At 42.5% G+C, this 26,700-nt stretch overlaps 1 protein-coding gene across 1 annotated transcript in view; it reads right to left on the bottom strand.

The window, feature by feature from the left end:
* Positions 1–6,984: 6,984 nt before the first annotated feature.
* Positions 6,985–26,700, bottom strand: part of LOC124805517 (trypsin alpha-3-like) — a 116,944-nt gene continuing 97,228 nt past the window's right edge. The window contains exons 4-5 of the mRNA XM_047266080.1: positions 23,867–24,033; positions 6,985–7,144 (exon numbers count right to left, since the gene is read on the bottom strand). Of these exons, the coding sequence (XP_047122036.1) occupies positions 6,985–7,144; positions 23,867–24,033 (327 nt within the window). The remainder of the gene's footprint in view (positions 7,145–23,866; positions 24,034–26,700) is intronic.

Genomic DNA, 26,700 nt, shown 5'->3' on the forward strand with positions numbered 1-26,700 from the left:
CGAACACATTGAGCCCATGCTGAAGTGCTTCGTGCAAAAGTCTCTCTGTGTCGGCAGTTTTACATGTCGTGCTTCGTTCTGAGACATATATCTTTACTTGTGCCCATAAGAGCTCTATCTGGTTGTACTGGCCATGATACTGTGGCAAACGTAAAACTGTATGTCCATGTTCCTGTGCGATACAGTTGATTTAGTGGACGAGACGTATTAAATCCGGACAAGATTTGACATTTCATCCCGAGTTTGACTTGCAGTGTGCGTAATCTTCTTACTTGCAAGCAACAGCATGATATCGGCTTTCTTTGTCCTTTTGTCGGAGCGTTGTCAAGAACAATTGAGTGCTAACTGGCATTGTCCGTAACAATCGCTGAACTTGCAAGTAAGTAGGGGAGAAACTGTTTCCTAAACCATAATGGAAATGTCTCTGAGTTCACTTCAGAATGATAATCACCTGAATCGCCCTTTTTTTCCATGGACACTAATTGGCTTTCTGGAAAGAATCCGGAAGCAGAACCAGCGTGAATCACAATCATTGGTCCCCATTTACCAGCTACTACTTTAAAATCACATGAATCACCACTCAGTTTCCAGCATGCTTTCCTTGTACGATTCTGGTTTATCCATGTTTCATCTAAGTAAAAAAATGTTCTGATTGCCAGATTTTCTTATTTCATGAATATTTATTAAAACTGTGCTCTTGAAGCAGCGATACGAGAACGTTACATTAAAAATGTTCGTCTGTCTGTTTATGTATTTATGTGTTTGAACCCAATGCCTTTCAGTATTCTTCGCATTGAGGTAACATTGCCTTTAAAATTTATGTTTTCACGCATTGTCATTTTTTATTATGGTTTCACATATTTTCAACTTAATTTTTTTAACATTTAATACAACTCGCCTTAGAACATCATTGTCAAAGTCGTCTAAGTTCGTGACAGGCTTCTCATGACTGTGATGTTTCCCCGACGATCTGAAAACTGGGCTCCCACTTGTCTGGACAGATAAATTACCTTCATTGATAATCGACAGAACACTTCTCAAGCTGAGGCCTGTGGCTTCTGCTGTGAGTTCATGAGATCTGGCAACATCTGTGGCAGGTACACCGTTTTCTACTTCGCGCTTGAGGAAAGCGCTTTTCCTGTAAGTTATGTCTCTCGCTTGCTTATGGAAAATTTGTTGCTTACCACCACCCTCAGCCATTACAAATCGCAGCAAGCTCAGTAAAAATTCGCCGAATAACTGACACAAACAGGTTTAAAACTCACACTGGCCAAGACGTTCCCAGCAGAGTGCTGATAAAACTACTGAAAGTTTATTGGCTGCCGGAGGATGACGTAACGTCAGATGCGCAGAACGAGTCTAAACCGCCGTAGTTCGTAGCTCCAACTGTAATTGGCCAGAACAGATAGGTGGGAAATGGTTGCCTACTTGCAGGTGCTTAGAACACTCGTCACAGGTTTTTTCTGTACAGGTCCATTTTTAAAAGGCTCAACAAACGTGGGTGCGTGGCACTGAGGGTGTTTGCAAATTGTGCGGGGGGGGGGGGGGGGGGGCGCTTAGCAGGACCCTTTGCCGTTTTATTCACGCAAGTGTCAATGTCGCACGCCTCTGTGATCACGTCACAGGAGGGCACAAAAGAGGAGAGGTGAGAAAGCGTAAGCATCCTTTGCTGGTCGAATGGTTTTGAGCGGTCCCTTGTGGCTCCACAATGTACACCGGAGCAAAAATTGAGGTCGCACTGGGTTCTGAATGGGTGAGATGACATTCAATCTGGTGGCTAGCCGACAATGAATGACCTTAGGTAACGTCCGAAACGTCCGTGGGGTGTCAGCAGTGTCAAACATTGTCAAGAACGTCCTGTTTCTAATCGCACTGCAAGCTGTCGTTTTCGGCTGCAAAATATGTGGGAATCAACTTGAGTAAAGAGTTGTTTCGTTCTTGCCCTTGATGCCATACACTGAGGCCTTTTCGTGCCCATTCTGAAGGGTGGTGCGTCTGGACAGATGTCGTGGGCTACCCATAAGAAAACTGCATGATATCAATGCAGAGCATTGCGTTTCTGACCTGCATTGAGAAAGAATGGTTAAAATGTAACAGAAGGTGCGACAACTATCCAATAATGTAACACGCTCACGGTGGCACTGGGCAGAATTTCGGAAAAAGCGAAGCTTTGTCAATGGGGTGAGTGATTGATTAGTCTGTAAAAATTTTTGGTTTATTTATAGACACAATCACATTCTTATGATACAGTCATGACCGGTTTCGGCCATATAATGGCCGTCTTCAGATTCTATAACAATACAAATGGAAATTTATATTAATATCTGGTCCCAATCTGACATCATTAAGCCACTTTTTTTCCTCACATGAACTTCTGAGTTCTGGCCTTTTCCTCACGTGTGTCGAAACCTTACTGTTTGAAACGTTTTCGAAGGTGAATCGTGGGTCGTCAAGCTTTTGGTTCATTACCGATGAAGATTATACGTATCTTCGCGCCAAAATTAAAACTTATACGTCCCAATGGGAAATTAAAACTGGGTATCGAAGAAGTGATGCTTTAATTGTGTTGCGCTGCTTATTTTCACGTTACACGATTTCTGTGTAGTCTTTCTATATCAGATCTCTTTGGTAAGGCAAACATTTTTCGAGTACCATTCGGAATGTTATCCTGTTTGTTTATTTCACGCTATGTATTGTTTCGACGTTGCCCGGATAAATAACCTGTTGTTATCAAAAAGAGTACTGGATCCAAATTCGATCCTGCCGTTTTCCCACCATTCTCAACCATTTATCAGTACTAGATTCTACGCCCACTAATCACTCCGCCTTCAATGGCCAGAAACTTAAGCTGACGTCATTTCGACATTACTTTCATATCACTAATATAAGTACGTTTTTCCAGGTACAATTTGCCAGTCAGACAAAAGTCAATGTCTTCATTATAAGCAGAAATTTTTATTTCATTATTGAGTGTGTTCCTTTTCCGTAATATGCACCCACAAGAAGGACTATTTGGCCTCTCGTGATGGATATGTAACATTGGAATACGTTTAAACAAATTTTACTCGTGATTTGGAGGTCTGCAGATCGCTTCCTTCACACAATGGTAATGCTTCTTCTGAGTAAAGATTGTAAAGTTTCTACTGCATTGCTTATTGGTTCCAAATACGCAACAGCAACCACATCTGCACTCCGCAAGTGATTGGGCAGTCTGTATTAATTGGTATTTGTAGTACTTGAATTACTCTCCCTTTCTTGTTCAAGTCACGAATTATGTACAAGATGAGAGTTTGGTGATACAGCTTCCTTTACTCCGAATTTCTCTACTTTTATCACCAGTATCATTACTTTGAGGGAAGTATGTTATTGCACTTGTTTTTAAAATCAGAATTTCAGATTTTCGATACGAAGACTATCCTCTGCCCTAGGTCTTTCTTGTAGCTTCCCCCATTGATTAGACTTGTCTTTCAGATAGCTGCAGTAGTACAGAAGTTTTAAATATTATCTCGTCTAAATAGTTGCAAATATAGATCAAATTGTGAGCACCTTTGCATTCCAAGCAAATTGCTTTTAAATAGAAGACAGTGGCTGGACATTTCGGTACAGTTCCATTAAATTATTATTATTATTGTTAGAATATGTGAATACAGATGAACGCGTGAACTGAAGTTTGAAAATGTACGATACAGAAATGAAATGTCTTTGTTAAGCTGTTTCACTTATAGAGTAGCAAAATTATTATGAAGGGAAATAATTTTGTGACAAGTGAGTCATAATGGCCATGCCTTAGAGAAGGGGGAAAACTATGTAAAACATTAAAATAGTCAGTTGCCTGGCATTAGAACAGCATGCTGCGACTGAAAACCACGAAACTAAGACACGAAATATTTAAAATGGCAAATTAGTATGGAACAATAACTCCCCACCCAAAATTCCTTTAAGAATCGAAGCCTCATGTGTAAAAAATTCGTTTCACAGATCTCCGTGTTTATGACATAATTTTGCTAAGCTATGTGTGCCACACAATTTAGCAGTTACTTTCGATGTTGTGTGTGGATACTGTGAAAGGGGACTGTCTTACTGGCCATGTCGATTTTCAAGAAGTTTTGGGCGTCAATGTGAATGGAGTTACGATTTGATAAACGTTAAGCCGGCCGCGGTGGCCATGCGGTTCTAGGCGTTTCAGTCCGGAACTTAGTGACTGCTACGGTCGCAGGTTCGAATCCTGCCTTGGGCATGGATGTGTGTGATGTCCATAGGTTAGTTAGGTTTAAGTAGTTCTAAGTTCTAGGGGACTGATGACCTTTTAGAAGTTAAGTCCCATAGTGCTCAGAGCCATTTGATAAATGTAAACTCTGTAGTATCGATATTTTTGGAAATTTGTGTTAAGTTCCTGTGGGATCAAACTGCTGAGTTCATAGGTCCTTGGGCTTACTCACTACTTAATTTAACTTACGCTAAGGTCATCACACACGCCCATGCCCCGAGGGAGGACTCGAACCTCCGAAGGGAGGTAGATGCGCAAACCGTGACAAGGCCCCCAAGACCGCGCGGCTACCCCGCACGGCAGTTTCGATATAATCAAATTCTTTGTAAGTCTGTGATTTGAGACCAAAGAGCTTACAGTAAGTTAGAGAGTAGTAGTGTGCAGTGTGTGTTCGACAGTCTGGCAGAGTGCTTGGTCTGAAAAGGAAGGAAGCTTGTCTGCTGTGTAATTACTGGAGGTAGCATTATTAAAAAAGTTATTTTGTAATAATATATTTTGAGGAAGTACATTGGTGAAACTACAGTAGTCGAGTAATGATAAAATCAACTGTTTAGGTTCTACAGTGTTTTTATCCATATATTAGTAAAATTGTATTTTCTTAATGTTAGAACATTGTGTATGATTAAAGTTTGCTGTAGAAATTTAATGGCGAAGCACATGGACTTACCTAATACTTGTCATGAAAGGCAATTACACACAAGAAAATTATTAAGAAATATTTTTGTCATTTTTGAGAATTTTATAAAAAGGTTTATTGTTGTCATGGCTTAATGAAGCCTAGTTATACTTGGAATCTTTGTTTTCATTTACCAGTGGTTGAGTTTACTTTTTCATTCTTCATTCTTCACTTTCATGACCATTTTTTCACATTGCAGATTGCGAGTTGGGTACTAGGAAGCATTTTGTGAAAATTGTTAAGAGCCCATCTTGCATTGCCCATCGCAAGTACGGTAAATGAAATTTGATTTTTCACAGAGCCATCATCATGCTAATAATAACAGGTTGCACAACAGACGAGCCTTCCCAGTGCACAGGTATGCCGATAAATTTAATTACCATCAATGTTCATGTGCATTGTAAGGCACAGTGATTTCAGTGTGTTTTTGTGAGGCTTATGACCAATAAAATATTTCAAAAATGTCTGTCTTTTCAATTTTCAAGCAGTTTTAACAGAAAGTCAGGTTCGTTGATTTTTATGTTCATTTGCCGTTTAATTATAATAACTGTTCCGGTACAATGATTGCTTAAAAGACTAAAGATAAAGATTAGCAATATTCAGAGTCAACATTTTAATCTGAAGCATTTTGTGTTGCTGTTAGTTTGCATACGTCACTTTCATTGAAAACGGATTCATTTCGCGCAGGCGAATTATTTGATGTCACGGCTAGTCTGGGCTTCGAATAAGGTAGTGTGCGGCCTGCATATCTCCGTTCAAAATTAAATTTTCACATAATTGTGTTGTCCTGTAACGAAATTTACGCATGTCGGTATCAAAATAAGTTTTATCAATTTTTTCAGATTCCAACATGAGACTTACAAAATCAAAACGTTGTGTTTGATGCTAAGGCTCAACTGTACAAACAGTGAATATGGAGAAGTGAGAAATATTTTTTCCTAATTGTTTTGTGGGAAGGGAGGAGTGTGTCTCCCGAAAAAGTTCCAGAATGGTTTGAAATTATACTGTATGAATACAATCTGAGTCATTTTCGCGCCGTGAGTTGCGATGCCTCATCACCCGCCAGGTTACCTGAGAGCCCTAACGCGCTGCTTCCTGGACTCGGGTAGGCGCGCCAGCCCTGTATCGAATCCGCCCGGCGGATTTAACAACAACGGCCAGTGTGCCGGCCAGCCTGAATGTTGTTTTTAGGCGGTTTTCCACACACCCCTAGGTGAATACCGGGCTGTTCCCCACGTCCCGCCTCAGTTACACGGCTCGCAGGCATCTGAACACTTTCGCACTCTTCCATGGATTACACTAGCCACAGACAGTTGGGGTACACTCATTCTGTCCCGGGTGTATGGGGTGGCGGCAGGAAGGGCATCCAGCCAACCCTTCCACTAACATTGCCACATCCGATTAGCCATTCCGACCCTGCATATCCGTGGGAAAACAGGCACAAGTAATAGAAATAAAGAAAGTTACGGTGCCTCGTGTTATACACACAGCTTCTAATACTTGACTTATTGTGTTAAACGTTTCGCGTAAGATTATTCGTCTCTGTCAGTTGATTATGACAGCGTCATAATTTTTTAATGTGGTCAATAATTACACGAAGAACTTAAAGTGTCATTTCTGTTGTCCCTTGCACCTGTTGATGGTGTGACCTTGTAGCCCGTTAGTAATATAGAAGGAATGCAATGATGAAAAAGAGGCGCAGGTGTGGATGAGAAACATATACGGTTAACGTGTGTATTATTTTTTATTGTTGTACATAATTATCGGTTCTCGACACAACAATGAATGAGCTAGTCACATGCATAGATCCACGTCACAACCTCGTCAATGATTCTTATCGACTGAAATGAAGATAAGTACTCTTAAATAGCGCACTGCCGCAATACAGTTGTGGTAATATCCATTCGACACATAAATCGTGGACAGTTACGAGGTGTAGAATAAGGCACAGGATTTGGACTGCACGGTAAAGGAACGAAAAATTGACAAGTGAGAGACATCTGAGATGGTAGTTGATGCGGTGCAGGCATGGGTGGTGCTTTCAGGCAGAGTCGTAGTTGCGGACGTACTCGAGCACCCAGTCGGCCATCTCCGAAACGTCGGCGTAGACACCGGGGTGTCCGGCGGACACGCAGCCGGTGGCCCACGATACGACGCCGATGAGTCGCCCGTTCGCCACCAGGGGGCCGCCGGGATCGACGCTGCACGCCGCCCCCGCCTCCGGCGCCGCCACGGCGCACAGCATCCTCCTCGTCACCTCGCCCACCTTGGCGTACTTCGTTATGCAGAGCGATCTGCAAAGACAATATAGCGTTGCTGCGTATAACGTCTTTCGTCGACTGATCTACATTTTCGGTATGTGGTTGCCCTTGTAATACCACTCTCTTCAGAGGTGAAAAATTGCTATCGTCACATTATAATTATAATAATTTTCAACTTCGTCTTGCGAAAGGTCATTCAAGAGTGGAGAAAGTTGTTAGCCCAAGAAGTAACAAATGAAGCGGTTCAGATTCAGTCCTAAGAACAAAGGGGTTTACGTTGACTGGTTGGCCTTTGCGGATGACCTGGCCATTTTTGCTGACAACATAGAGGCAGCAGTCAACAAAATCAATAGACTGTCAGAAATTGCTGGAAAAGATATACTTCAGATCTCTATTCAAAAGACAAAATATATGACGAACATCTGTGATGGACCTGAATGGGTGATCACCAATCTGGGAAAAATCGGACGAGTTAAGAATTTCAGGTACCTCGGTGGAATCATCCAGGAGAATGGATTAGAAGAAGAAGTAATAAATGCCAGGATGAGGAAGTTAGACCAGTCATGCCGACTGACAAAGAATACTTATAACAAAAAGTCTATGAGTATAGGGACCAAGTTCCGATATTATAATACAGTTGTAAAACCTGAGGGCTTATATGTGTCCGAAACTTTGACCATGAATAGACAAGGTCAAGCTGAGCGGCTGGAAAAGCGAGAGCGCAGGATATCCTAGGTAATAGATGGGTTGATGGACAATGGCGATTGAGAGCAAATGAGGACTTGTACAGCAAGACAGAACCTACCGCAGCATCCATTAAGAAGAGATGATTGTTATTTTATGGTCATCTCATGTGCTCCCTGCCGCCGTTGGATAAGCACCTGCAGCAGCAAGTCGTATACTCCTGGCTCACTCATTTGTTACATAGTTTAATTCTTAATTTCTTTGCGTGTTTTTGATACTTGCATTGTTTAATTCATAAATTTCTGGCGTATTATAGTATTTGAGAGTTGTAGCATCGCGTTTTAGTACCTGAATAGTGTAAATTCGCGTAGTCGTCTGTCTTCTGTTTTTGTTTTGAACGGCCAGTGTCGGTTGGTCACAGTCAGTGTGCTCCCCGCCGCCGTTGGATAAGCAGCTGCAGCAGTAAGTCGTACACTCCTAGCTCACTCATTTGTTATATATTTTAATTCTTAATTTCTTTGCGTGTTTTTGGTACTTGCATTGTTTAATTCATAAATTTCGGGCGTATTACAGTATTTGAGAGTTGTAGCATCGCGTTTTAGTACCTGAATAGTGTAAAATCGCATAGTCTCCTTCCGCCGCCGAGCAGTGCGTCAGCAGTGCGCAAGTAGCAGCATTACTGCATTTACTAGGCAATCTTGTATTTTAATAACCGTTTAAATTTAGTGTCGATTTGTTTGCGCTATCTGTGGATTAGTTCAGACGTTCTTTGCACAACAGTTTTTAGCATGGATAGGGACTGCAACTGCTGTGTTCGGATGCAGGCTGAGTTGGCATCCCTTCGCGCCCAGCTTCAGGCAGTGTCGGTTTCGGTCACACAGCTTGAGGCCGTTGCCAATGGGCATCACTGTGGGGGTCCGGATGGGGGTTTGTCGGGGACGGCCAGCTCGTCCCACGCATCCCCCGATCGGACTACGAATGTGGTTGCCCGGGATACTGCCCACATTGAGGCTGATCCCTCACCTGTGGTAGAGTGGGAGATCGTCTCAAGGTGTGGCAGCGGGCGAAAGACATTCCGGAGGGCTGAACGGAAAGCCTCTCCAGTTTGTCTGACGAACCGGTTTCAGGCTCTGTCTCAGGCTGATACTGATCTTCGGCCTGACATGGCTGCTTGTCCTGTTCCAGAGGTTGCCCCTCAGTCTGCAAGATCCGGGCAGTCGCAGAGGGTGGGCTTACTGGTAGTTGGGAGCTCCAACGCCAGGCGCGTAATGGGGCCCCTTAGGGATTTGGCAGAAAGAGAGGGGAAGAAAACCAATGTGCACTCCGTGTGCATACCGGGGGGAGTCATTCCAGATGTGGAAAGGGTCCTTCCGGATGCCATGAAGGGTACAGGGTGCACCCATCTGCAGGTGGTCGCTCATGTCGGCACCAATGATGTGTGTCGCAATGGATCGGAGGAAATCCTCTCTGGCTTCCGGCGGCTATCTGATTTGGTGAAGACTGCCAGTCTCGCTAGCGGGATGAAAGCAGAGCTCACCATCTGCAGCATCGTCGACAGGACTGACTGCGGACCTTTGTACAGAGCCGAGTGGAGGGTCTGAATCAGAGGCTGAGACGGTTCTGCTACCATGTGGGCTGCAGATTCCTCGACTTGCGCCTTAGGGTGGTGGGGTTTCGGGTTCCGCTGGATAGGTCAGGAGTCCACTACACGCAGCAAGCGGCTGTACGGGTAGCAGGGGTTGTATGGCGTGGACTGGGTGGTTTTTTAGGTTAGATGGCCTCGGGCAAGTACTGAAAGGGCAGCAGCCTCAAAGGGTGCGGGGCAAAGTCAGGACATGCGGGGGCCAAGCTGCAATCGGTATTGTAATTTTAAACTGTCGAAGCTGCATTGGTAAAGTACCGGTACTTCAAGCGCTGATAGAAAGCACCGAAGCTGAAATCGTTATAGGTACAGAAAGCTGGCTGAAGCCAGAGATAAATTCTGCCGAAAATTTTACAGAGGTACAGACGGTGTTTAGAAAGGATAGATTGCATGCAACCGGTGGTGGAGTGTTCGTCGCTGTTAGTAGTAGTTTATCCTGTAGTGAAGTACAAGTGGATAGTTCCTGTGAATTATTATAGGTGGAGGTTACACTCAACAACCGAGCTACGTTAATAATTGGCTCCTTTTACCGACCTCCCGACTCAGCAGCATTAGTGGCAGAACAACTGAGAGAAAATCTGGAATACATTTCACATAAATTTTCTCTGCATGTTATAGTCTTAGGTGGAGATTTCAATTTACCAGATATATACTGCGACACTCAGATGTTTAGGACGGGTGGTAGGGACAGAGCATCGAGTGACAATATACTGAGAGCACTATCCGAAAATTACCTCGAGCAATTAAACAGAGAACCGACTCGTGAACATCTTGGACCTACTGATAACAAACAGACCCGAACTTTTCGACTCTGTATGTGCAGAACAGGGAATCAGTGATCATAAGGCCGTTGCAGCATCCCTGAATATGGAAGTTAATAGGAATATAAAAAAAAGGGAGGAAGGTTTATCTGTTTAGCAAGAGTAATAGAAGGCAGATTTCAGACTACCTAGCAGATCAAAACGAAAATTTCTGTTCCGACACTGACAATGTTGAGTGTTTATGGAAAAAGTTCAAGGCAATCGTAAAATGCGTTTTAGACAGGTAAGTGCCGAGTAAAACTGTGAGGGACGGGAAAAACCCACCGTGGTACAACAACAAAGTTAGGAAACTACTGCTAAAGCAAAGAGAGCTTCACTCCAAGTTTAAACGCAGCCAAAACCTCTCAGACAAACAGAAGCTAAACGATGTCAAAGTTAGCGTAAGGAGGGCTATGCGTGAAGCGTTCAGTGAATGCGAAAGTAAAATTCTATGTACCGACTTGACAGAAAACCCTAGGAAGTTCTGGTCTTACGTTAAATCAGTAAGTGGCTCGAAACAACATATCCAGACACTCCGGGATGATGATGGCATTGAAACAGAGGATGACACGCGTAAAGCTGAAATACTAAACACCTTTTTCCAAAGCTGTTTCACAGAGGAAGACCGCACTGCAGTTCCTTCTCTAAATCCTCGCACAAACGAAAAAATGGCTGACATCGAAATAAGTGTTCAAGGAATAGAAAAGCAACTGGAATCACTCAACAGAGGAAAGTCCACTGGACCTGACGGATATGAATTCGATTCTACACAGAGTACGCGAAAGAACTTGCCCCCATTCTAACAGCCGTGTACCGCAAGTCTCTAGAGGAACGGAAGGTTCCAAATGATTGGAAAAGAGCACAGGTAGTCCCAGTCTTCAAGAAGGGTCGTCGAGCAGATGCGCAAAACTATAGACCTATATCTCTGACGTCTATCTGTTGTAGAATTTTAGAACATGTTTTTTGCTCGAGTAGCATGTCGTTTTTGGAAAACCAGAATCTACTATGTAGGAATCAACATGGATTTCGGAAACAGCGATCGTGTGAGACCCAACTCGCTTTATTTGTTCATGAGACCCAGAAAATATTAGATACAGGCTCCCAGGTAGATGCTATTTTTCTTGACTTCCGGAAGGCGTTCAATACAGATCCGCACTGTCGCCTGATAAACAAAGTAAGAGCCTACGGAATATCAGACCAGCTGTGCGGCTGGATTGAAGAGTTTTTAGCAAACGGAACACAGCATGTTGTTATCAAAGGAGAGACGTCTACAGACGTTAAAGTAACCTCTGGCGTGCCACAGGGGAGTGTTATGGGACCATTGCTTTTCACAATATGTATAAATGACCTAGTAGATAATGTCGGAAGTTCCATGCGCCTTTTCGCGGATGATGCTGTAGTATACAGAGAAGTTGCAGCATTAGAAAATGGTTGCGAAATGCAGGAAGATCTGCAGCGGATAGGCACTTGGTGCAGGGAGTGGCAACTGACCCTTAACATAGACAAATGTAATGTATTGCGAATACATAGAAAGAAGGATCCTTTATTGTATGATTATATGATAGCGGAACAAACACTGGTAGCAGTTACTTCTGTAAAATATCTGGGAGTATGCGTGCGGAACGATTTGAAGTGGGATGATCATATAAAATTAATTGTTGGTAAGGCGGGTACCAGGTTGAGATTCTTTGGGAGAGTGCTTAGAGAATGTAGTCCATCAACAAAGGAGGCGGCTTACAAAACACTCGTTCGACCTATACTTGAGTATTGCTCATCAGTGTGGGATCCGTACCAGATCGTGTTGACGGAGGAGATAGGGAAGATCCAAAGAAGAGCGGCGCGTTTCGTCACAGGGTTATTTGGTAACCGTGATAGCGTTACGGAGATGTTTAACAAACTCAAGTGGCAGACTCTGCAAGAGAGGCGCTCTGCATCGCGGTGTAGCTTGCTCGCCAGGTTTCGAGAGGGTGCGTTTCTGGATGAGGTATCGAATATATTGCTTCCCCCTACTTATACCTCCCGAGGAGATCACGAATGTAAAATTAGAGAGATTAGAGCACGCACGGAGGCTTTCAGACAGTCGTTCTTCCCGCGAACCATACGCGACTGGAACAGGAAAAGGAGGTAATGACAGTGGCACGTAAAGTGCCCTCCGCCACACACCGTTGGGTGGCTTGCGGAGTATAAATGTAGATGTAGATGTAGATGTAGGATGGACGGTGACAGACTAACTAAAAGAAAAGGGAGTTTTATCCAATCTAAGAAGATGATTCGAAAAATGTGTAACAGATCTTAGGTAGATTGGTATCTCAGTAAGAGAAATTGCTGACAGGAACAAATTTAGAAGGTTGGTGAACAACGTGAACAACTACCAAGCTTTTAAAATGGCATAAACAGGCACTTCGTGTGGGCTCAGAAGATACTGGCAGGAAATCAAAGCTAGAACATGAACAAGACCTAGACACTAAAATGAATTTGGTTGTTACCACGTGGTTCATAGAGACTCAGCTCGATAATAATAAAAAATTAGGTTAATTACAGATTATTAGCTATCAATCGTAGTCTCACATGAGTTAATCGAGCTGTGACTATCGACGGCTCGTCCTTGACCCTGCATGCGGCAAAGTAACATAAATTCCATGCGCGGAAGCGGATGGAAAGCCGTCCTCACATGGAAGAGCTAACATTGATCCGGAGCTGTTTTGTCACATCGTGTTATTTCACTTTGAGGAGCCACACACATAAAATAAGTCCTGCGATATTTCGGATATGTGTTACAAAAGGATGAACCATTAATTGGTAAGAACTCTCTCAACCTCGCGAGCAGAAATTGCGAGACGTCACGGTGTATTTGTCTTTTTCAGCTGAAGCCCAAATTTGGTAGGTTTCATGCGATAACCTACACTCTATGAACACATGCTGTTTGCTAAGCACCATCAGACTGAGGATCTGTCGAAAAGGCGCTGTTATTAGGACGATTTGCTGTAATACATTTCCGGGAAATGTTATACAGGTGGTTAATAAATGTTCACCTCTAGCTATTTTCGTGTTACAACTCGAATGTTATGAAAGCACCCCGTTCTGAGGCTACGGCAATTTGGAGATTCATCAAAAACTTCTCGTTCATGGTACGTTTTTTTAATATTTACAGCTCAGTTAATAACATATCCGTGATTAGACAAGGCCTTCAGAAGATCGTAACTAATATACCAGGTAACTAGTCGTCGAAGTTCAGCGTAGTGTAGCTGGTAGAGATACCGAACTGGGAAACGACGAGTAGCTATTTGCTACCATGGCCATCTTCTGCAGCAGCTGTTAAAATCAGTTATTATTGGTTTCTCCGTCGTATGCTTACCGCATTTAATTAAAGAGAATTTTACCTCAGACGAGTTCCCCTTTTATTTACAAAGTGTCTTCTGTATTCATTTCTGTTTGTACATTTGTGGTTGCTTTAGATTAAAAATAGCAATTTGCTTATAAAGTTGATGTGCAATTTACTTACAGTGTTTCTGCCTCTTGTTTACATATTCTCCAAATCACTGCTTCTTCCCTCTCTGTAACCAGAGGTTGAGGCCGAAAGAAACATATGTACTAGGTAAGAAAAAGTGCAAAAAAGCAAAGACTGTCTTGTGTAAATGTGCAGCGAAGTTTATTTCGTATGCTAACAAAAAGGGAACAAGTAGTTTTAATCCTAGACAAATAAAAATGTTTAAACACACACATCCAATTTGCAGAATGAGCAAAGAAGTTGGTTTGTAAATAATAGCGGAACGAGTCTGGTGCAAAATTCTCTTCCATTAATTGTTATAGGCTTAAGACGGGAAAACTAATAGTAATTGAAGTGTAGCTGATTCGCGTCTTTTTGAATTCAGTTTTCCCCACCTCTGCATTTCTGAAAGGCCGTGTGACTTTCTTAATAAATTAGTAAACATATGTTCTGTAGTGTTCGATATTACCTAATTATAAGTGCGCTTTCTCTCAGGAGTGATAATGTCCATTTTTGTGAGGTTTTACTAGCTGATGTTCTTACTCACTGGATATGTAACTTTCTTTTTGTCTTATAACGTGTTTGAGTTTTTATTTATGCACGCCACAGACAGAACAACATGACTAGCTTGTGGACAAGGGAGGAAATGTTGTGTTTTAACTGAGCTAACGCAGCAGTTTTACGCGCGTCCACTTTCGTGAACAAACTGTGTGGTTTCGGAGCCACATTTAATGGACAGCTGCACCTGGAGAGCGATACAGTCGCAAATCACGTTAACTAACATGTCCGACCAGGTGGGTTTCACGTGCGCGTCCACGTCAACGTTAGCAGTCTCGTCCCGTGTGAGGACGGCTTTACAAGGAAGTGAACATGACCGGTTAGCGATGGCAGTGTGTGAGGCGACACCTCAGTAAACATTTACTGTGGAGATTACACTAGTAGGAGGAAGTCAGCTGTAAACTGTACTAGTAGTGTCGCCCATGTCAACAAGCATACGGCCGAGCTAACAACACGAAGATTCCGTGGTTTGTTTACATAGGCTCGCTGGCTGAAGATTCAAATGGTTCCGAGCACTATGGGACTTAACATCTATGGTCATCAGGCCCCTAGAACTGAGGACTACTTAAACCTAACTAAACTAAGGACATCACACAACACCCAGTCATCACGAGGCAGAGAAAATCCCTGACCCCGCCGGGAATCGAACCCGGAAACCCGCTGGCTGAAGACTGTGGTGTTCTGCAATACGGCGCGTTGTGTGTCTGTCGCTAATACGTGGCTGTGTGTTATTGAGGTGCGAGACTTCTGATGTGGGAAAGTTCTTCTGCCACATCTATCGCAGCTGGGAGTATCAGGTTAAGCGTCTTACCAAATTTGTGACTGATATGGCTTAACACAACTTTTGAGTTGTAGCTAAATATATTGATCTTCATTCTCCCAACAACAGTTGTTTTAAACAATCTGCACTGAAATGTTAGTAATTTAGACTGCTTTGGGTAGCACGTTGGAGCTTCCCTTAAAATAATACTGCGCTTCTGAGCTTTTCGTGTACCGTTCTCATTACAGAGTTTAAGTGTGAATATTTTTGTGGTCAGTATTAGGGCTAGCGTTGAAATTATTTTATATTCACTTTTCAACTGAATAATTCACATGCCCAAAGGAGGGAATTATAGGATAGTTCTGTTTTTATAGGAAATTTAAAGGTAGAACTTCTTTTATGCTACAGCGTCTAAATGTCCGCCAGAGGGATTTATCAAGAGCGCGGTTTGGTAGTTCAAGGTGCTGGAAAGGCTCGACAAGAGTGTGTTTCATTGTTGATTAATTAATTGAATTTGTTAAACTGTTTCCCACGCCCAGTTTCCCGGGTTCGATTCCCGGCTGGGTCAGGGATTTTCTCTGCCTCGTGATGGCTGGGAGTTGTGTGCTGTCCTCAGGTTAGTTAGGATTAAGTAGTTCTAAGTTCTAGGGGACTGATGACCATAGATGTTAAGTCCCATAGTGCTCACAGCCATTTTTTTGTTAAACTGTATGAAGAGCCAGTGGCTTTCAATGACCTTTGAAACAAAGCTGTTTGTTTATAATCTTGACACTTTAATCTTTTATTGGATTATAAGTGTTTCAAAGTAGATGGAAAACCAGTGATAAGCAGAGAAGGAAAAACAGAAAGGTGGAAGGAGTGTGTAGAGGGTCTATACAAGGGAGATATACTTGACGGCAATACTATGGAAATGAAAGAGGACGTAGATGGAGATGAGATGGGAGATATGATACCGCGTGAAGAATTTGACGTGCACTAAAATACCCAAGTCGAAAGAAGGCCCCAGGAATAGACAACATTCCGTTAGAATTAGTGATAGCCTTGGAAGAGTCAGCCGTGACAAAAGTCTTCCATCTGGTGAGCAATATGTAAAAGACAGGTGAAACACCCTCTTATTTCAAGAAGAATATAATAATACCAAATCTAAAGAAAGCAGGTACTAACATATGTGAAAATTAACGAACTATCAGTTTAATAAGCCACGGTTGCAAAATTCTAGCACGAATTCCTTACAGACGAATGGAAACTGGTAGAAGCCAACTGCGGGCAAGATCAGTTTTGATTGCGGAGAAATGTAGGAACAGGAGACAATAAGAACACTACCATTTTTATGGAAGAAAGGTTAAGGAAAAGCAGTAGTAGACTAAGAGAAAGCTTTTGAAAATGTTGTTTGGAATACTCTCTTTCAAATTGTAAAGGTGGTAGGGTTAAAACACAGAGAGAGAAAGGCTATTTATAATTTGTACGGAAATCAGATGGCAGTTATAAGAGTCGAGGGGTAGGAAAGGGGAGCAAAAATTGAGAAGGGAGTGAGGCAGTGTGGTAGCCTACCCCGTATGTTATTCAGTCTGTACGTTGAACAAACAGTGAAGGGAACAAAAGAAAAATTTCGAGTAGGAATTAAAGACCAGGGAGACGATATAAAAGCTCTGAGGTTTTCCAATGATATTGTAATTCTGTCAGAGAAATCAAAGCACTTGGAAGAGCAGTCGAACGGAATGGAAAAGGAGAATATAAGCTGAACATCAACAAAAGCAAAACGAGGATACTAAAATGTACTTTAAATAAATCAGGTAATGCTGAGGGAATTAGATTAAGAAATGAGATACTTAAAGTAGAAGATGAGTTTTACTATTTGGCCAGCAAAATAACTTATGATGGTCGTAGTAGAGAGGATATAAAATGTAGACCGGCAATGGCCAGAAGAACGCTTGTGAAGAAGAGAAATTTGTTAACACCGAGTATAAATTTAAGTGTCAGGAAATCTATTCATGTATTGAAATGAAACATGGAGGGTAACCAGTTTACACAATAACAGAATAGAAGCTTTTGAAATGAGGTGCTACAGAATAATGCTGAAGATTAGATGGGTAAATCACGTAACTAATGAAGAGGTACTGAGTAGAACTGGGGAGTAGAGGAATTTCTACATCTGCATCTACATGGATAATCTGCAAATCTCATTTAAATGTCTGGCAAAGAGTTCATCGAACCACCTTCACAATTCTCTATTATTCCAATCTCGTATAACGAGCGGAAAGAATGAAAACCTATAATTTTTCGTACGAGCTCTGATTTCACTTATTTTACCGTGGTGATCGTTCCTCCCTATGTAGTTCGGTGTCAAAAAACTATTTTCGCATTCGGAGGAGAATGTTGGTGATTGTAATTTCGTGAGAAGATTCCGTCGCAACGAAAAACGTCTTTCTTTTAATGATGTCCAGCCCAAATCCTGTATCATTTCTGTGACACTCTCTCCGATATTTCGCGATAATACAAAACATGCTGTCTTTCTTTGAAATTTTTCGATGTACTCCGTCAGTCCTATCTGGTAAGGGTCCCGCACCGCGCAGAATCATTCTAAAAGAGGACGGACAAGCGTCGTGTAGGTCTCCTTAGTAGGTCTGTTACATTTTCTGAGTGTCCCGCCAACAAAACGCAGTCTTTGTTTAGCCTTCCCCACAACATGATCTATGTGTTCCTTCCAATTTAAGTTGTTTGTAATTGCAATACCCTGGTATTTAGTTGAATTTACGGCTTTTAGATTAGACTGATTTATCGTGTAACCGAAGTTTAACGAGTTCATTTTAACACTTATGTGGATGACCTCACACTTTTCGTTATTTAGGGTCAACTGCCACTTTTCGCATCATTCAGATATCTTTTCTAAATCGTTTTGCAGATTGTTTTGAGCTTATGATGACTTTATTAGTCGATAAACGACAGCATCATCTGCAAACAACCGAAGACGGCTTCTCAGATTGCCTCCCAAATCGTTTATATAGATAAGGAACAGCAAAGTACCTGCAACACTACCTTGGGGAACGGCAGAAATCACTTCAGTTTTGCTCGATGACTTTCCGTCAGCTACTACGAACTGTGACGTCTCTGACAGGAAACCACAAATCCAGTCACATAACTGAGACGATATTCCATCAGCACGCAATTTCACTACGAGCCGCTTGTGTGGTACAGTGCCAAAATCCTTCCGCAATTCCAGAAATACAGAATCGATCTGAAATCCCTGGTCAGTAGCAGTTAACACAACCAAGAGCTAGTTGTGTTTCAGGGGAACGATGTTTTCTAATCCCAAGTTGACTGTGTTTCAATAGACCGTTTTCTTCGAGGTGATTCATAATGTTCGAACACAATATATGTTCCGAAATCCTGCTGCATATCGACGTTAACGATATGGGCCTGTAATTGGTGGGTTACTTCTATTACCTTTCTTGAATATTGGTGTGACCTGTGCAACTTTCCAGCCTTTGGGTGCGATCTTTCGTCGAGTGTACGGTTGCATACGATTGTTAAGTATGGAGCTAATGCATCAGCATATCACGAAAGGAATCTAATTAGTATACAGTCTGGACCAGAAGACTTGCTTTTATTAGGTAATTTAAGTTGCATCACCACTCGAAGGATATTTACTTCTACATTACTCATGTTGGCAGCTGTTCTCGAATCGAATTCTGGAATATTTACTTCTTTTGTGAAGGCATTTCGGAAGGCTGTGTTTAGGAACTTTGCTTTGGCAGCACTGACTTCCATTGCTCCATTGCTATAACGCAGAGAAGGCATTGATTGTTTGTTGCCGTTAACATACTTCACGTACGACCAGAATCTCTTTGGATATTCTGCCAGGTTTGGAGACAAAGTTTCGTTGTGGAATCTGTTATAAGCATCTTGCATTGAAGTCTGCGCTAAATTTCGAGTTTCAGTAAACGATCGCCAATCTTGGGGATTTTGCGTCTGTTTAAATTTGGCATGTTTGTTTCGTTGTTTTAGCAACAGTGTTCTAATCCGTTTTGTGTACCAAAGAGGATCAGCTCCACCGTTTGTTAATGTATTTGGTACAGATCACTCAATTGCTGCCAATAATATTTCTTTGAATTTTAGCCACATCTGGTCTACACGTATATTATTAATTTGGAATGAGTGGAGATTGTTCTCTCAGGAAGGCATCAAGTGAATTTTAATCTGCCTTTTTTAATAGGTATATTTTTCGCTTATTTTTCGAGGATTTGGGGTTACAATATTCAATTTCGCTACGAGGACCCTGTGTTCACTAATCCCTGAATCGGTTTTGATACTCATTATTCACTCAGGATTATCAAGTGTGTTTTCACAACCGTTTACTATTCACGTGGTCTCATGAACTAACTGCTCGAAATCATTTTCAGAGAATACGTTTAGCACAATTTCGGATGATATTTTACGCATACCTCCGGAATTAAACATTTATTTTCTCCAAAATATCGAGGGTAAATTAAAGTCACCACCAACTATTATCGTATGAGGAGGGTATGTTTTTGAAATCAAATTCAAGTTTTCTTTGAACTTTTCAGCAACTGTATCATCTGAATTGGGAGGTCGGTAAAAGGATCTAATTATTATTTTATTCCGTTTGCCAACAATGACCTGTGGCACGACTCGACTAGAAGATGGGATAAGTCGGTAGGACACTTTAGGAGGCATGAAGAAATTACGAATTTAGTATTAGAGGGAAGCGTAGTGTGTAAAAATCGTAAATGGAGACCAATACAGTGAGCAGGTTTAGAAGAATATAGGTTGCAGTAGGTACTCGCAAGTGAAGAGGCTTGCACAGGAAAGAGCAGCATGGAGAATTATATCAAACCAGTATTTGGACTGAAGACAACAACAACAACACACAATTTTCATCGTTTTTTAGTGCTAAGGCATTCAGTAATATTTATTATGAATGAGACAGCTAACGAAACATATTCTTAGAAATTTTCTTAAGGTAACTGGGATCGCTAGTACGTTTATTTACGGTTAAGGCGTGAAGTCAGAGCCCGCATACCAGTCAGGAACGACAGGGAAGAGAGAGCTGTGAGAAGAGGACAGACAGTCGCGCGCTGACCGACCGGCTTCCAGGACGACAACGCGACAGCAGCGGCCTTTAGGTGAAGACGACACAAGAGCCGCGTTCGACTGGTGGCGGCCCACTTTCATAGCAGCTTCAATGTTAGCCACTTCGTTAGCCGACGCATCGTAGCCTCTATCATTAACAATATCTACGTAGCACAGACTCGTGTTTGTTCTGAAAAAGATTGATTATTTTGCATGTCGCAATTTGCTTGCGACACATCTATCAAAGCTAAGTATTTGTATTGACTTCTTTAAAAAAAGCTCATTAATACGAGTTGTTTGACTGTTTGTCTAGCGAACCGTGTATGCAGATTTCTTAGACACAACTGTGGAAACTGTGAACAGACAGTTCGGTCTTCTTGAATAATGTGAAAGTGTTTTGAAAGAAACATTATACGTGGTGTATAAATCACAAATACGCTCCACTTTCTAATGAGCCCGTTACCACTGTTCCATTAACTCGGACTGTAATTGGTTTCGTGATTTTGTGTGCGATGCGAGCGTGGACGAGAGATTCCAAACAGACGGTAATGGTGACACTGTATACAGATATTGTTCGTAATTTGTACTGATCGTAATTCCAGATTAATTGAGAAGTTAGTAATTTTTAACAAGATAGCGTTTTCCGTTTTAGGGGAACCCTTTCAGCAAAGTTTGAATGGTCCTTCGAGCATCACTTACACCAGGCAGGCGCCAGACTAGCAGCTCTGGCCGTCAGAACTCTCAGTCTGACAACGAAACTAAGCAATTACCCCCGGAACGACCTGTAGGTTCTTTGTCAAAAGATGAACGGTCTGCGCAGTCGGATGTTTTTCTGGGAACGTGATATTTTAAATAACTCCCACAGCAAAAGCCTTGCCTCAGACGCTGTTCATCACGTCTTCCATGCGACGCCAAACGTCGATGGAAATGTCGGTTTGTTTCCGTTACAAACAAAATTATTTTTTAAGTGAAATTTTACGCGCCCTTTCGATATATCGGATCCAATTAGTCCCGTGCGATATTCCGTTTATCGATGTGCTAAAGTAAAACACGAAGATTAACCAACACTCCCGCAATGACAGCGCCGCCTTGGCTCGTGACGACTGTTACCGCAATGCAGAAGCGCTGATCATTCATTGCTGGAGTTCTTACAATTCTTCGTGTTTTACGCTACCTTTTAATACGTATCACTTAAACGAATAGCGCGTTAGACTAATTTGGGACCACTCTGTTGAAGGGACTCGTCATTCTACTTTGAAAGACATTTAGTTGATAGGTTTCATGTATAGTTTTGGTATATGAATTTTTGAAATCTGAATCGATTGTGAGCGAGCAGCGATGTTGTAAGCTATATCGCAGAAGTTAAGTGAGTATCTTTGAGCTGCGCGAGGGCGCAGTAGAGCAGACAATGTTTAGCTTTGGTACAGAGAGATGTCGAAGGTCAGCTGTGTTAGAGTTAGGCAAGTGAGGAAGCTATGGAAATATTATGATTCGAATTTAATGTCTCAATTTATCAGTTTCTTCAATCGACGTGGGTTGTGGAGGAAGAAATCTAATGGAATGTCAGGTAAATACAATAATGATGTCACTTTTTTTCACTATAGCTGCGCCATCGAGCTAACGTGGTCACTGCACTGAAAGTTGTTTGATTTGAGAGATAGGAGAGTGTATTGTTTGAATTTTGAGAAGTTCATTAAATTTAAAATCTGCCTTGAGCACTTTATCTCAATATACAGAAAGAACATAACGTTATCGTTTATGAGCATATTTCATTTTCTTACCAATCTTTCTCTTACAGTTCTTTTTAATGGTTGATTCAACCAAAAATGTTCAATAAACAGTTCGATTTGGAATGAACAGAGAACGCACTGCACCTCTAGAGTGTCTCTGCGTAGATATAATAATTTGCAGTTTTAGCATAGTGGCGCGCAAGACAGAGCAGTATTGCAACGCGTTGTCCAAATTTGCGCAGAATAGAGGTAAGAAGAGAATTTTATTTAATCAATCAGGGCCAACTTACTTTATTCAGAGACAGTTTTTGTGATGTAATTTGTACAAAGCCCATTACTCTAGGTTTCATGTCCAAGTTATTCAGGCAGTTTATACTGCTCAAAACTCTCGCAGCCAGATTAATAACTTACACAGTATGAAATACTTCCTGTTTCAAGACGACATGCATGCATCACCCTTGCGCTGGCGTACGGGACTGCAAGTCCCACCGCCACACCTTCACCCGCCCATGTTAGGCAAAATTCTTCTGCCTGACTCATGTAGCACTATCACCGTCAGAGGGTGGTACGGAACTACAAGTCCCACCGCCACACCTCCAAAGTGAATTGCAGTGACGGAGTCACTGCCCTGTGGAAATTTACTGCCTCACCAACACAGTTAGACCGCAATAGACCGGTGATGCTGTATTGTAACATATCACCCCGGACTACAAGTCCATTAAAAATAAAAAAAAGATGACAAATTCATTACAGTTTAAGGATGTCGCGTGAGTGTGTCCTTACGTTGGGTAGATCGTTCACCGGATCTCAACTTTTGCTTACAGTCAGTCCCTATTTTTACTTATATAACTCTCAAAGAAACTGCAAATATCTGCCGAATCGCCGGCGAAGTGTGCCTTACGATTCGTAGGAGAGGCAGCTGGTATACATACACATATATAGTGAAAAATAGTAATCTTGTAATACTCCATTGGGGCACGCCCGAAGTTAATTTTACATTTTACGTCTTATCTCCGCTGAGAATGACATGGTGTGTTCGCTTAGCTCGAAACTGTTCAGTCCAATCACAGGGCTGACTTTGTATTCCATAGGCTCGTATTTTGTTCACTAGGCGGCAATACAGACCTGTGTCGAATGCCTTAAGTCAAAGAACACGGTACTTACGTGGGACATCGTGGAATATTCCCGCTTCAGCCTCTACAAGTTCAGTTATAAATAGCCTTCAGAGTGGCGTCTGGAACGGTGGTATGTTCAAAGCAGAGAGTCGTCACTGAGTTTCCAGATATTCATAGGCACCTACGGAAACTTGGCAGTGAACAAAAGCACGGTGAGTCGGTGACGCGCCTGATATCATTGCAACAAGGTCGCGCAAACCCGTTCGATCTCCCGCGTGCCGGCTAGCCGCAGCCACCTGTGGCTCCTGTAATGTTGGAACTTGCGGACGTTCTCATTCAAGGTGATTGACGGATCACAATCAAACACCTCACTGCTCCACTTGAAGTCTCTGTTGGCAGTGTTTACGCGCAGGAGCTCACAAAGCTTCATTTGACTGTACTTCCTCATCCGCCCTACTGCCCGCACCTCACACCTTTCGACTTACATCAATTTGACCCGATAAAGTATGTGTTCCTTGGGAAGTAGTAAGTGGATGATGGGGTGGATACTGATGCAGCAAGCTGTTGGTTTAAATATCGACCAGCCTGGTAAGGTGGCGTAAGGCCGTCGAATTGAACGGAGATTGTATTAAAAAATACGATTTTGTAGCCAAAAGAATAGGGAATGATATGGTGTATTGGTATCCTCAGGAAAAAGTCTTGAATTACTTATTGAACGCCCGTCGTACATTTCAGGTTTTTATTATACTTGTGAACCATCTCTGTAAGACAGCAGCCATTACGAAGACAACTCACCTGTTGGCTACCTGTAGCGTGTCCACCAGCAGGCTGTCAGACAGGAGTCGCGGTTGTCCAGCGCCGGATCCCCAACCAGTCTGCACAGCGACGGCTCCAGTTTGGGGCTCCGTCCTGGCCAGAGGAAGGGGGCGCGCCAGCCGTCCGAGCTTGAAAGCCGAATCCACCTGCGGGACAGCACAATACATTTTGTGAAGGTAAACAGCTGGTTCATAGTCTTGTGCGAGCAGCGATTAAGGACGAAACTGCCGAAATTAACGGGTAAGCAAAGCTTATGGATGTGCCGGCAACTCCCTCACGTAAGGAAGCAGGCGTGTTGAGCTTCAACATATTGCACTACACTATATGATTATTTTTGATGATTATTTTTGCTGTATCACATGACATAACTTCTGTTTAATTACATGTTCACGGTGTTAATAGTTCTGAGTTTTCCGATTAATCCAAGGTTTAGCTGAAATAATTAACTGAAAGTACCAAAATAAAATATTCGCAACAAAATGATAACTAAGTCTTTCGCGACGGTACTGTTGTATAAAATATTCTCGGACTTCTTGCCGCGTCAGTTCAGGGTAAGACCTCGAGCCTTGGACGACTACCTCTTTTGTCTTCGTCAGGAGCAACTGACAGTCTGAACTGCTGTTGTGGTGGCCTTATACAGCCCATAGACGGCTTGTGATTTGTTGGTATTTACGTAATTCAGCCGTGGATGGTGCCAACGTCTGCGCTGGTGGTGCCACCACTCCCATAGAAACGTAAACATTGCGACTAATATCTCTGCATCTTTCCTGCACCGACAGCTCGCTTTCCGGCCGGTGTGACCGAGCGGTTCTAGGCGCTTCAGTCTGGTACCGCGACACCGCTACGGTCGCAGATTCGAATCCTGCCTCGGGAATGGATATGTGTGATGTCCTTAGGTTAGTTAGATTTAAGTAGTTCTAAGTTCTAGGGGACTGATGACCTCAGATGTTAAGTCCCATAGCGCTCATAGCCATTTGACAGCTCGCTTCCATGCACCGCTAAGATTCTATCTGCTGTCACGCTGAAGTTCTTCTGTCTTCTTATTTCTACAAGCTCCTTAATTACAGAATCCCAATATTTATGGAGATGGGACAATAATCTGTTTTGTCACACAACATTTTATACTTGTTTCTATGGCCGTGCTCAGCAACTGCAGATTTGTTCAGGTCTCGATTTTTAATATTGATGTTTTGCACAGCGGTCGGAAAGGATGTGTATGGGTTGACTGATGTAATTGCTTCCGCAATAAGGGATGTTATAAAGCCCAGGGATCCTTTCCTGCGTGATGACTGGGTGTTGTGTGATGTCCTTAGGTTAGTTAGGTTTAAGTATTTCTAAGTTCTAGGGGACTGATGACCATAGATGTTAAGTCCCATAGTACTCAGAGCCATTTGAACCATTTGATCCTTTCCTGTTTTGAGAGCAGCAAGAAAATGGTTCAAATCGCTCGGAGCACTATGGGACTCAACTGCTGAGGTCATTAGGCCCCTAGAACTAAGAACTAGTTAAACCTAACTAACCTAAGGACATCACAAACATCCATGCCCGAGGCAGGATTCGAACCTGCGACCGTAGCGGTCTCTCGGTTCCAGACTGCAGCGCGTTTAACCGCACGGCCACTTCGGCCGGCGAGAGCAGCAAGAATGATATCTTAGATGCTCCTGTGCGCGATGTAATTAATGTAACCTGTCTTTGCAGTCTTTTAAGGAGCCATACGGGATTGTGCTATATTCCTATATTCATCAATTAAAGTTGCCTCGAGGAACAGCGGAAGCAGTCTTTCACTGGTTAACTTACGTCTATCTTTAAGCGTCCGCAACTTACGTTTCTCCACCATCTCCATGACGCCCTCGCATATTCTGCCCATCGCCGTATACGCGCGTGATTGCGGAAATCTTCACTTACCTGCTCATAGAATTGCTTCAGTATCTGATGAACAATAACTAATGTGTAAGGCGTGGTATCCCAACAGTTGCTACGAGTAATCTTGACTAACATTGAAACTAAAGCAAGGTACAGACTGACTGAAAGTTTTTCAGTGATATCAGTGTAGCAAGCATCTATAGCGATGTACGGCTAAGAATGCTGTCTGTAGAAGCAGAACTGACACTAATTTTAGCTGTTTTCACACCATTTTCAATGGGCAAAGACCGTAGTATCTCCAATTAGATACGATATACTGGAAGTTGTTTTCTGTTATCCAGTTTTTGTGTGAGCGGGCCTGGTTCCCGTAAGTAAACCTGCAACAACAATGCGCCCACACGGCTGCTACAAGGGCCATGACATTTTCCACTGTGGACTCCAGGAAAAGAATCTCTTCCAATAAACGCTATATTTGTTGATGATTGGATTTCAGGCAGAAATATTGTGATGTAACTTCCATAGTTCCTGAGCTTCGAGAACCACCCACTTGGCTATGGCAAAAATCTTCAGCTTGGCAGACAAAATATTTCTGAATCCCTATGTGAAGTTAAAAAGTATGATCTCTTTAAAGTAATTATCATTTATTTAAAAAAATTTCAGGATGACCACTGTAACTCTGCGGATGGGAGTCTACGCGCGAACATCTTTCGGCTGTCCACAAGCGCCATGATAGATGCCTCTGTTCAGTTTAAATCTGTTTGTGTTTATGCGTAACTGGAAGTACGGATGAGAGACATGCACGCAGCGATTCGCTATTAATCAACTATTGAAAACACAAGCCTTGCACACTAGTTATTCTTTCATCAAATACCGAAAGATGTGAAAGCAACCGAAATTAGTTGGTAGCCTGTGATGTTTACGCAGAAAACACCATGGACGTTGGGATTACA

Source organism: Schistocerca piceifrons, chromosome 7, assembly GCF_021461385.2.
Source record: "Schistocerca piceifrons isolate TAMUIC-IGC-003096 chromosome 7, iqSchPice1.1, whole genome shotgun sequence".
Classification (NCBI taxonomy): Eukaryota; Metazoa; Arthropoda; class Insecta; order Orthoptera; family Acrididae; genus Schistocerca; species Schistocerca piceifrons.